The 12,822-nt window shown below is 33.0% G+C and overlaps 1 protein-coding gene across 2 annotated transcripts; it reads left to right on the top strand.

Moving 5' to 3' along the window:
- The first annotated feature begins 8,567 nt into the window (after window positions 1-8,567).
- On the top strand, window positions 8,568-12,080 carry LOC6641874 (lipase 3). 2 transcript variants are annotated; one of them, XM_015178322.3, is made up of 4 exons: window positions 8,568-9,382; window positions 10,211-10,388; window positions 10,445-10,800; window positions 10,940-12,080. In XM_015178322.3, the coding sequence occupies exons 1-4, from the start codon at window positions 9,146-9,148 to the stop codon at window positions 11,486-11,488; spliced, it is 1,320 nt and encodes a 439-aa protein (XP_015033808.1). In that variant the 5' UTR covers window positions 8,568-9,145; the 3' UTR covers window positions 11,489-12,080. The 2 variants fall into 2 exon arrangements, with proteins under 2 accessions (XP_015033808.1, XP_002065572.1); XM_002065536.4 differs by having other exon boundaries at window positions 10,445-10,806.
- The last annotated feature ends 742 nt before the right edge of the window (window positions 12,081-12,822 follow it).

Genomic DNA, 12,822 nt, shown 5'->3' with positions numbered 1-12,822 from the left:
GTCAGTATAAGATTTTAAAATTTTATTTTCCCGTCTAAATATAATAAAATTATTTTTCCTTAATCTTTACAATACCAAAATTACAAGATCCTCCACAACAGACACATCATATAAAATAGTTCGGATTTCATTTTGTTGTCTTTCCACAGCTCACTGTAAAGTTTCATGGATTACTGAGTGTCGAAGTCAAAGGGGAACACATAAGCCATTTGACTTCCTTTCTTCCAATGGGCGATCTGGCAAAAGTAATGCCTTTGTTTTTTTTTCTTTTACGCCCGTCTGAATCTAATAAAGATTAATTTTCCTCTATTACTTTTTTTTTTAATTTCCACTGTATTAATGATGCACTGAATTATACTTTTTTATATAAAGGTGTTAGACCTAACATTTTTTTTTTTATATAAATATTTATTTTGTCTTCACCAGAACAATTGAAGTTATATTTTCTAGATTTTCCCTTAAAAGACTATATGCCTTTTGGTTATATCTTAAGCTATTCAGTTTAAATATGTTTGATTTTGTGTATTGTCATCATGGTCCACATACGGACTAGATCTTTTTATTTGAATTTACTTGCTTAATGATTGGATAAAATTTCAAAATCATTGGGTAACCTTGGTAATCAGGTTTTATAAAACCCTTCGGTGTCAAATTAAAGCGTCTATTTGGCCCTTCCCTTACTTTGGGTGCAAAATGTGATATTCAACTTGTGATTTCATTTTTAAGTTACCGAGATTTGCATCCGCCAATAGTGACGGCTCGATGAATACAGTGTCCTTTAAAATGCAGTAATGCAACAGATATATGGTTTTAAGACCAAATTTTATTTCGGGTTTCAATGTCGATACATATACTCACTGAAAACAGTCTTTTAGTTCTGATAGTAAATCGTGTGAATCATTTTCCTTCTGCCATAAAAATAAGAAATATATAAGCCAATTTTACCTCCATTTTTGATTTTTAAATGGAAACCACCACAATTATTTTTAAAGGAATCGTGCTCAGATAAATAATGTGAGTTCGAATGTGAATGCGAATGTGGATGCTATAGTATAAACTCCAACTCTTCTTTAAGAACCACAAATCTTTCAGTAATTTTTTTTTAATGAGGATCCTAAAAAATAATGAACCAATGAAATGTGAAGCGAGCTCCACAATACTTTTCGATATTTTAAAAATATTTTAGTAGTTGCGAATATTAATTTTTTTTTTTTAACAATTTGCAAAGATTTATTTGAACTCCTTCACGTACCGTTGATTTTATACATTTCAAAGTCATTGTTATAACATTGAACTTAACCCTCTAATGCTGTTTTCTAAACTATTGGAGAAAAATAAGAACAATTTTTTTTTAAAGTAAAAGGCTTCTAAACTCAAAAATGAAATCAGAAAAAATATAGAAATTTTCGTTTAGCTGCCAGGTGCAAAAAAGGTAATAAGTGTCTCAAGGCACTCTTGGGCATCTGAGCGTAAAAAAAAGTATTGAATAGAAATGTTAAATTTATTTATTCGTATGGTATATTTTGAAACAATTTTTTGTTAAAGTGCAGCATAAATAGATTTTGTATTTAAATTTCTGCAAAACACTACATGCAGCAGATCAAATTACACGGGCGAAAAAACACATATTTTGTGTCTGAAGACACTTTTGTGCGTTAGAGGGTTAATATACCTTCATTCATGTCCACAAAAAGGGTTAACACAATCATCAAGTATTCCAATATAACATAAGAACATATTACCAAATAAATATACATATTTATAATGCTTTGACTTTCATTTAATGCCCAATTAACGCATTTGCCACTTGAAATCCAGCCAAGCGGAAGATTTGTATACCGTTAAAAGGCAAATACAAAAACAGAGAGAGGAACATAACAAAAAATGAAAAAGAAAGAGAAATCGACAAAAGTTCTTAAGTAGTAGCTTATAAAAATACCCTATAAAAAGAATAAATAATGTGTTTACTAGATCGATTTACTAGTTATAGACTGAAAATTTACCTTTTTATAAGTCAATAATAGTCTCCTTATTTTTGAATGCATTTCTAATTGGGTATCTAAAAGGATTGTTAACGGTTTGAATACGTTTATGGACCCTTCTATATAAAGGGTATGCAAATCAGGAACGTGCCCACAAAGCACAAAGGCCAGACGTCGCTACAGTTCCCTCCGTCCCCCCCTCTGTTACAGCTGCTATTTGTCGCTTGAATGCAATTGCAGTGAGTAGAAGGGGGAACTGCAGCAGCACTTCATTAAAAAAGTAATGCGGAGGTAGAGAGAAACGGCTTTACCTCTGTCACAGTTTGAGGCAGCAACTCTCCTTGACTTACAATTACAGAAAACACAAAAACACTCTCTTTCACCCGCTCTAACTCAACTCTCTACCATGTTGACTCCCACTTAACAGAAAGTCTGCTGTGAGCTTGACTCTCTTTCTCTTCAAATTTGAGTGATGTAATGTGCCTAACAAGGAATCGTCACCCACTCTTACTCCTTCACTTAGCCATTGTTGTGCTCTTGTTGACATAACGAATGCCTTAACATTTTTTTGAGATGCCTTTGCCGCTTTTCCTCTCCACTAACCATTCCGCTGCCTATACACTTTTGCTCCACTTACGCATAACTCAACGGGGCCACAACATAGCCGTCGCTCTTAGAGATGGCAAAAGCTTCAAGGAGCAAATTTATCGTAGTAAAGTCAATAGAAAATTTAGGGAAGATGTTACACTTATCGATTAAGTAGATCGATATCAAATTTTCGATCATAAATTTGCCTATAAGTGGGGTGCTCGAGATCACGATCCATTTTTACCCTCCCCCATAAATCACACCACAATTCAAATGGATCGTAAACTAATACTCAAATCGTGTGCAAGAAACGCGAAATTCATTCATCAAGGTTGCGACTCATTTGAACTGTTGAGCGAAATGATCGGAAATGATCCTGAGTAATCATACTAACTGCAGTTCTCTGGAAATTTCCAAAAAAAAATTTACTAAATGGTCAATTTTAGGGGATTCATAAGTAGTTGTAAACTGTTTGTATAAGTCAACCAATAAACTAAGGCTTTCAAAAGTGTTAATCGAGTTTGTTGATATTGTTGTTAATTCTGAACCCACTTGATAGTGGGTTATCTCATTGCCAACAATAGCTCCATGGGTCTGTCAAATGTGCGGTTTGTGGTTAACCAGGCAAAGATAAAGTATGAATCACGTATCAGTTGTGGAATTTTCGATCAACAGATGAAATGAAAATAAAACAAATGTAACTGCAACACTATTTAAAGAATGCAATAATCACAATTGCATGTGATCTATTTGTAGAAAACATATTTGGTTTTCCTTCTCATCTCTAGTTGCTAGCTACTCCTGATGTGACATTGTTGTCGGCGCGGTTTGTCGAGTTAATGACTTTCGCAGCTGACGGAGACGACAGGCTCCTGCTTCCTGGCTCCCGGATTCTGTCATATGCGATGAGGCGTGCAAAAATCATTTTTCTCGCACATTTTTCAAATTCATCCCCCCTGACACTCTCGGCACCTTTCACACAACCATCAACATTTATTTATATTTTCCATTTTTCACTAAAATTGCCTATAATTTTCAAGTGTATGTGTGAGTGTGTGTGTGTGTAGGGAATTTTTGCTGTTGTTGTTGTTGCCTCCAAGGTGTCGCTTAGCAGGGTTCTTGGTGGATGGAGAGAGAGAGAGAGGAAATGATATAAGGAGAGGAAGGAAATTCCAGCTTTTCCTGCCGCTGACAGTTAATTATTTGTATAAATTGCAACAGCTGTTTACCGGGAAGAGAATCGCTAGGGGCTCTAGGCGCAGTAAAGGGTTATCAACAGCAAAAAAAAAAAATAAATAAACGATTGCAATTTAATTTCGACAGCTGTCAAAAAACTTTTTAACAAATATTTGTATTTCAGCAAAATACTTTAAAAAATACCCATTTTTCTGTAATTTATATTTTTACATTATTGTATTTCGAATCACATAAGCAAATAAATGTAAATATGCAAAAAATTTCATTGTAACCTGGGAACCACTTTAACCAATTTATTATAGGTGGAAACCCTAAACATATTTCACACTTTCCTACACTTCTTACTATGATTTTTCAACACTTCTTTCCATAATTTTCCAATTTTTCCAATTTATCCAATTTGCCAATTTATTATTGATGGAAACCCTTAATGTATTGCACTTTCCAGCACTTCTCACTATGATTTTTCAACATCCCTTTTTTTATGATTTTACAAAACTGGAGAATATATAATTTTGGCAAATTCATTGTGGTCAAGTAGGCCCTGAAACTTTTTGTTAGACCACATCTCACAATTGACTTCACTTGTTTCAAAGCAGTCGAAGAAACAAGTTCAACTTTTTCCCTGACCATCTAACATTATTTTCTTTTAACCTTTTATAGCATTTTAAAATTCAAAATGCTTCATTTTATTCGTTCGTCATTTAAAGTGAAGTTTTTTGGCTGGATTATGGTCAAGTCGTTTCATTCACCATGAAACATATTTTTTCCTTATTTATTTTCATTTCATAACCATCAAACAATTTTAATATTTGTTTTAAATTATACAATATAAATTGCGGTTGAGATTGTTCGCTGTTTGTGCAAACTAATAAACTTTGTTTTAATTCTAATTTTCCTTAATGTAAAACTGTGCATTACGAAATAAATCCAAAAAAAAAAACTAACTAACTTCAGCTACTTGGCATTTTAAATTTCTGAAATAAATTCTCGTTTAAAGGTAATATTTCAATCCACATATCGTATTACGAATAAGGCTACTTAGTCTTAGGTCCTCCTCTTGCTGATTTTGCAAGCAAGTTGTTCTCCTGCTTCTGTAGCTGCTGTCTATCCTTTCACCCTCAGCATGAAAACAATAAATATTTTATAGCCTCCTTCACTTTTTTTTTTGCCAAATAAATCTTGCTATGGAAATTGATACGGGGGCAACAGAAAAGAAAGAGATAAGGATCGAAAGTTGCAAAATTTGCCACACATTGAGAGCACTTTGGTCCTGTGGGAATTTCTTGTTTGCCCGCATTTCAAGAGATTTGCACATTGAATTCTCAAGACTGTTTACTAGGTCGCGAGTTTTCTTTTTGTATCACTGCCGTGGGGTTGATTTAACACTCCCTTTTACCCCCATATTCGAAGTCAAGAACCAAAGCCATTTCAAGTGGTATTTAAGAAATTGATTCCAAAAACCAAATGGCAGATAAATTTTTATGAAACGATGGTAACGAATAGATTTCAAATACAGATTTTTTCTTAAAACTGAATGTTAGTTATATGAGTGTCTTTAATATTTAATACATTTTAATATTGGCATATTCCTAAACTTTTTCCGAGGTGTTCGAACTTTATTTATTTCTGTTTTATTTCTACAAAGGGCGGAGCTAAGTTTAAATTTGAACAAGTTTGTGTTCGGTCTTATGTAATTGATTTATTTCTTCGTTTTGAGTGCAAATTGATTACTGATCAATCTATGACTACTTTAAAGTTTTTCAAAAACTAGCATGACAAGCATTTTTTGCAATCTTTTCATATAGTTTCTAATCAATAAATAACTGATAGGTCGTGACCCTGGTCTAGTAATCACAATAAATATAATTTACCTAGAGAAAAGGTTTTAGTTAGAAAAATACTTTCAAGCTAAGCACAACGTTAAAGATCGGTTAAAGAACAATGATTTCCATGTGGAAATTTTTTGCAATCTTGCTTGTCGTTATTATTCGAATGGATTCGATGGATTCATTTCCAAATAATAATGAAACGCGCGGTGCACATTTTATATTTGGCTCTGGTTGTAACCGTGATTTCACTGGACGCTGTATTGAAGTGCCGAAACCAAAGGAAAGCAGGCAAATTCCGAATTTAATTTAACTGCAAGCTTAAAATATATGTTCAATGTATAATTAGTATAAGTAAACAAAATGAATAAGATCTTTTTTCGCATGCCAAGCATTTGTTACTGGTTTAGTTAAGTGCAAATTGATTACTGATTAATCGATTTGCATTTCCCTTATCTATGATTAAGCTTTCAGTTTTTCAAGTTCTGATAGATCTAATAGACTATGCATTTTGTAATGCCGCCTGACAATTTTTCGTAATCTTTTCATATAGTTTCTAATCAATAAATAACTAATAGGTCGTGACCCTGGTCTAGTAATCATGTTAAAATCGCCGTGCAAATTAAATATAATTTACCTTGGGAAAAGGTTTTAGTTAGAAAAATACTTTCAAGCTAAGCACAACGGTAAAGATCGGTTAAAGAATAATGATTTTCATGTGGAAATTTTTTGCAATCTTGCTTGTAGTTATTATTCGAAATAATAATGGAACGCTCGGTAAAAATTATATACTTGGCTCTGGTTGTAACCGTGATTTCACTGGACGCTGTATTGAAGTGCCGAAACCGACACCGACACCGACACAGACAACGACACCGAAACCACGAAAATTTCGAATTTAATTTAAGTGAAAGCTTAAAATATATGTTTAATGCAAAATAAATAACATCGAACATTTCATTTGTCTTCTTTGTACATGGCAAGCGCCACATGTCACGGGCTTAGCAACACTTTGATAGCTTGGCAACAATGTTGACAAGCCTCAACAAATGTGCCGAAACATTTGAAACAAGTTTCATATGAAAATGAAGCTGCTGACATTGCAGTTGTTGATATTGAGCGATAAAGGGAATGGGAGAGAGAGAGGGCTGAGGGATGGCAGGCGATAACATTATGCATAAATTTATATATTTTATGCTCACCAAACTCGGTTAATAAACTGCACATTGTTTGCCACTCTCTGGTGTGTCTGTGTGTGTCTGTGATGTATGTATGTGTCGTGTAAGTGTGCGGGTTAAATGCAAAATAAGCTCCATTTAATAATTGAATAACACTCACTACTGTCCAATGTCTGATAAGCTGGGTCCGAGAGAATCGCCGACTCTGACTCTGATTTCGACTCGAAGTTATGCTTTGTGCACAGTGGGGAAAAAGGCGACTAGAAACTGAATAAAAATGAAAACAAAATGTATGAAATACCTTTCAGTATAAGTTTTTTTATTTTATTGATTTTAGCTAGGCACTTTGTATTTGTATATTTCGTGTTAATTAGGAAGATTAAGAAGTTATAAGCAAGTATTTAGATCAAATTGAAGCCTTTCTTAGTTAAACTGTTAAATAAACTGTTTAGATTTTAAAAGAAAAATTAGAGTTATGAGCAAAAACCTAAAATTCATCCCCAAATGATGTTAAAAAACAGTAATGGCAAATAAAAATAATTTTTAATTTCTGCAATTGTTAAAATATAAAAAAAGATCAAGCAAATTGGATAAAATATTAATTTTTTTTGATTTAAGTATTTTGGTTCCTAGCTCAACTTAGTGATATAGAAACAAACTCACAATATAATCTGAGATTTACGTGACTGAAGTCGATTCAGAACACAAATCTCTAAAGTAAAAGTTACAAACTTCAAAAAATGATATGAGAAAAACTTTGCATCTTTTAATAGGTAAGTGAAGTTCTCCTGCCATTTTGAACCACTGTCTCTCTCCGACTTTTATCTCACTTGCTCTGCCTGTTTTCACACAATTATCTGGTCAAATGTTTTGACCGTCTATTATTATTGCATTTTGTGGATTTTTGATCTGTTTACTGCCTGTAAATAGAAAATTGTCTAAAATTAATTTCATTTTAGGGGGTAAATCCGAATCGACAACGATGTCGGCCGGAATCGACGGAGGCTACCGACTACTGATATCACACCAAATTGTGGTGATAAATTATAAGCAATAATAATAGACTCATGTGCATATAAATTTTGCACTTTGATCTGGAAACAATAAATTACTAATCATTGTTTTTAAACGAATCATTTGGTCATACATTCATTTGGTGTATGATTTAAGCATTGTAATGAAACGCAAAGCAACTAGTAAACTTTTTGTTAGGCTTGAGTGGGCGAGATAGTCGGTATCGAGAGATAGAAGCATGACAAAATGAAATAATAAAGATGCTAATTAAGAGACATGAAAAACGCAGAGAGAAGTGAGTTAGTTTATATCTTAGATGTAGTGAGAAAGAGAGAAAATGTTACGGAATGAAATTGTATAACAGAAAAAGTAAAAAATTTGATGTACATTTGTCTAAATCACAAAGTAATTCATATTAGGGTAGGTAATGCCTCATGATATAACTGACTAACATTTTTGCAGTTTTAAAATCGTTTTAGTCCATAAGATTAAACTTAAAAGAATAAAAAGTATTGTGTAATGTTTACTTGCTTTAATTTAAATCAGTAAATCATCAACCAACGCACGTGACCTTAGATTGCGGCTCAATCTGTTTTCGGGAATAACAAAGTCTATCCCATTTGAAGTGATTTTTTGGTATTTAGATTAATCCATAAGCCATAGATCATTAAAATTAAAGATTACTTAAACCGGAACAATGTTCCTCAACCTTAATATATACAAAATTCTATTTAAGAAAAAGTTTATAAACAAATTTAAGTCATTAAAAATTTAATTTCTGGGAGAGAAAGAGAGTGAGAGAGAGAGAGAGAGAAATGGACATGGGAAATGTTTATTATTAACCAAAATAATGTTGAAGAACTTACGTCAGAGACAAAGTACCAATATATTATGTATAGTTATTTATTTACGTACAATTAACAAGAAACATTTCAATTGGCTTGGCAACTTGTTGCCTAGGTAGATTTTAGTTGTTACTCCGCGCTCTCTCTCTCTCGCTCTCTCACTTCATCTCTATCCATTTTGCGCTCTTGCTCTTGCATCGCGTGCTTGGTTAATAACATTATATTATTCTCATTCAAAGTCAAGATCTTCCCCATCTCCCACATGAAGCCGGACTCTGTCGACTGCTGCTTTTTGTTGTTAGTTTCTTATCAAGACTCTAGTGACGAAGTCGGACTACAATCGAGGTTATCGCTTGACCAATATATATTGCTTTTATTTTGTTTCTGTTTTTGTCTGAATTTTTTGTTGTTGATATTGGGGTGATTCAATGATTTCTTTGTTGCCGAACAAATCGAATTTGACATCAGTCAATACTTGGGCCTCAACGTGAACGGAACGAACCTTAGAGAAAATGTCTTTACCATCATCGACATCATCGTCGAGTCGTCTGGTCTTTGGCTTGCTTTGCCTTGGCCTATTAACAAACGAGATTGGGGCAAATTTAACATTCATGTTTTCAAATCTAACATTATTCAATGTGGAATTCAAATCGCCCAGTTGGCTGGGCAGATCCATAGCCGTTAATAGCAATCTGAGGATTGAAAACGATGTCGATCCAAATATACAAGAGGACTCACATATGAACACGGTAAGAATTGGAAAAGCAAGTTAAAAATAGTGAGTGAAAAATGTTTGTTTAGTTTTTTGTTGGCAAAAAAAAATTAGCCCTAAAACATAAAACAAGTTTGCCAATTAATTATTTTGTTTTTCAATTCCATTTTTTCTTGCAAGTGGAATAAAAAATTAAGTAAAGTCGTCTAGCTGCTTTTTAATAGACAACTGTCAAAAGTTTTAAATATATTTATAAAATGTGTGCACATCTTTTTTGAATGTATAATATAAAAATAATAATTTAAAAAAAATGGGTAATTAATCATACTCTCTCATTTAATTCATTCATTTTGAGTTGAATTTCATTAACTTGAAGAGGCAAGGTTAAAAGTTAAATTTTAAATTGTGAACTTAAGAAAAATAATCTGAATACAATTCGGAAAATTATGTAAATCAAGTTGATTAATTATTAATGTTTATAATTTAAATAAGTAAAATAATTAAAATTGTTTCTTAATGTTGATATGCCTTTTCAAAAAAGCAAATAAGGGTTTTAGATCCACAATTGCAGTGGTGAATCGAAGGCTGTAAAATAGGGGGAACTCTGCCCCCTAAAGTATGTTATAAGCAGTACATAAACACAAAGAAACATCGACTTAAAAATAATCATGGAAGCATATTTGCTTTCTTTTGTTTATTTCATAAAAATTTATTTCTTACAACTGAGAATCAGAGCAATTTTATTCTTATCAATAACTGATCTTTGTGTGCTTCCAAGAAAAAGCTAAAACCTTATCACGAACTTGACTTTGCTACATTATATACAATATTATAAATTCTTCTTTTCTTTTCTATTTTTGTTTAGTATGAATTGATACACAAATATGGTTATCCGGCCGAGAATCATACCCTAACCACTGATGATGGCTATATTTTGACGTTACATCGCATAGCCCGACCGGGAGCTACTCCTGTTCTGCTAGTGCACGGCCTACTCGACAGTTCGGCGACTTGGATTATGATGGGACCCAATAAGGGATTAGGTGAGTCAGTTGGTTTTCAGTCAAAAAGTCGAAACTAATTGGTTTTGCATCTACAGGTTATTTGCTTTACGAACAGGGCTACGATGTTTGGATGGCCAATTGTCGCGGTAATACTTATTCGAGATCGCATATCAAGTATACGACGAATCATGCCAAATTCTGGGACTTCACATTCCATGAAATGGGCTTGTACGATATTCCCAAAACGATTGATCACATCCTAAATCATACGAATACCAGACAATTGCATTATATTGGACACTCTCAGGGATCGGTAGTATTCTGGATTATGGCCAGTGAAAAACCCGAATATATGGATAAGATCATTCTGATGCAAGCTCTGGCTCCGGTGGCATTCCTCAAACATTGCCGTAGTCCGGTGGTTAATTTCCTGGCCGAATGGCATTTATCGGTGAGCGTAAGTTTCCCCCAACACAAAATCCTTCCTATACCCATCCTTTATCATATACTTTAAAATTTTGTCCATCTAACATCCTTTTCCTCACTTGCTTGATTATTTTTTTTTTAACATTTTGAATTTCCTTTTCCAGTTTGTTCTTCAATTGATCGGAGTTCACGAGTTCTTGCCGAAAAACGAGTTTATCATTATGTTCAATCAGCTTATTTGCGATGAGACAACAATTACCAAAGAGATATGCTCGAATGTTATATTCCTGACCACAGGATTTGATAAGTCTCAGCTGAATGAGACTATGTTGCCGGTCGTGGTGGGTCATGCCCCAGCTGGAGCCTCCACCAAGCAGATGCAGCATTTCGGTCAATTGAAGAGGTCGGGAGAATTCCGGCAATTCGACTACGGTTGGCTCAGAAATCATTGGCGTTACGGCAGCATAAATCCACCAACCTATAAATTGGAAAACGTTCAAGCCAAAGTTGCTCTCTACTATGGACAAAACGATTGGTTAGCTCAACCCGAAGATGTGGAAGATTTGGATCGTATGCTGCCGAATGTTGTCAGCAAATATCTTGTTGACTATCCGGAATTTAATCATTTGGACTTCATTTGGGGCATTGATGCTAGGGAATTGCTATGGGAGCGCATGTTCGATCTGATGAAAGAGCAGGAAAATTCTGTCTAAGTGTTTGTTTAAATTAGTTTAGTTTTAAATATTTACTTACAGTATGCATTTGAGATATTGTTGAATATTTATTTATTTAATTGATTAAATTATAGATCCTAGAAATTTATGTTTCTTTAAAAAGTAAATCTAAGTGTAATCTACAAAAATATTCTTAACATTGTAGATCCATCAGTTGAAATGAAACGATTTCTATTATATCACGATATTTTAAAGTTAAACTTCATCAATTATCTCAACAATCTACCATCTTACTTAGGTAAATCGTTTTGTTTATCACTAATATTTTTCATATTACTTAACTATGAAAACACAACCCACTCACTTGGAACTAATTTGAACAACTTGATAGACAAGCTAATCGATTTACACATATTTTCTAAACTATGTGTCACATCAACTTATTTTTCTACTTGTGGGATCTCCTATATCGACCTAGAGCAAGATGCAGTACTCACATAATTTGGAGGCAAACGTGATCAATTTTCATTTTCATTTGACCTTTTTCTGTTTCTGATTATGTATGTATAAATTGTTTATCAACTTGATTTTTCTAATATCTACAATTGATTTAATATATACTAAATCACAATGAGAGAGTTCTCTTTGTATGCATATCGAACGTGCATATTGACGTGCTATATGCGACAGGGGAGGCTACAAGGGGATCAGGGGAATTTAGAATTAGCTATTAAATATGTCGACCCAACTAACTTGGCTGATCAGTTTATATTAAATCGTTGAAAAGGTAGCACAGCCAAGCTAAAGTGGAAAGAATAAAATACTCAAAGTACTTTTAAATAAAATGTGAATATATATTCATTAAGACACAAGGTTTATAATATAAATTTAAAATAATAAACGAATATTAAATGAAATATATTTATAATATAAATTCGTTTAAAAATTATAAGCAAAAATGTTAGAGAGCCGAATGAAGTGTACAAAAAGTGACAAAGTTTGCAACAAATATTATATAAAGCATTTTCTATGTATATTTAATTTTTTTATCCCGCCTTTACTCGATTATTTTTCTATTTTTTTTGGTTTACATTGATGTGAAGTTAATTAAGATGTTTTAGAAAAAGACATCATGAAAATAAATTATTATTATTTTTATTATTACTACCATTATTATTATTAAAGTGTAGGATATAGTTGGAAACTATCAACCTAACTATAATTTCAAGCACTGGCAACTAAGGCCTTCGGCTTAGACGAAATTTACATCTATACACTAGCCTGGGATTCAAACACGGATCCTCGTGAAAATAAAATATAAAATTTATTAAAAATGTAAAGTATTCATTTCATATTGTATTTAAAAACACGAA

This window comes from Drosophila willistoni (assembly GCF_018902025.1).
Source record: "Drosophila willistoni isolate 14030-0811.24 chromosome 2R unlocalized genomic scaffold, UCI_dwil_1.1 Seg167, whole genome shotgun sequence".
Classification (NCBI taxonomy): Eukaryota; Metazoa; Arthropoda; class Insecta; order Diptera; family Drosophilidae; genus Drosophila; species Drosophila willistoni.
This window is presented reverse-complemented; position numbering and strand designations above follow the sequence as displayed.

Bases quoted from the DNA above. Each gene is read 5' to 3' on its own strand.
- LOC6641874 (XM_002065536.4), top strand. From the start codon at position 9,146: ATGTCTTTACCATCATCGACATCATCGTCGAGTCGTCTGGTCTTTGGC. The intron at 10,389-10,444 runs GTGAGTCAGTTG...TTGCATCTACAG, and splicing joins GGGACCCAATAAGGGATTAG to GTTATTTGCTTTACGAACAG. The intron at 10,807-10,939 runs GTAAGTTTCCCC...TTCCTTTTCCAG, and splicing joins AATGGCATTTATCGGTGAGC to TTTGTTCTTCAATTGATCGG.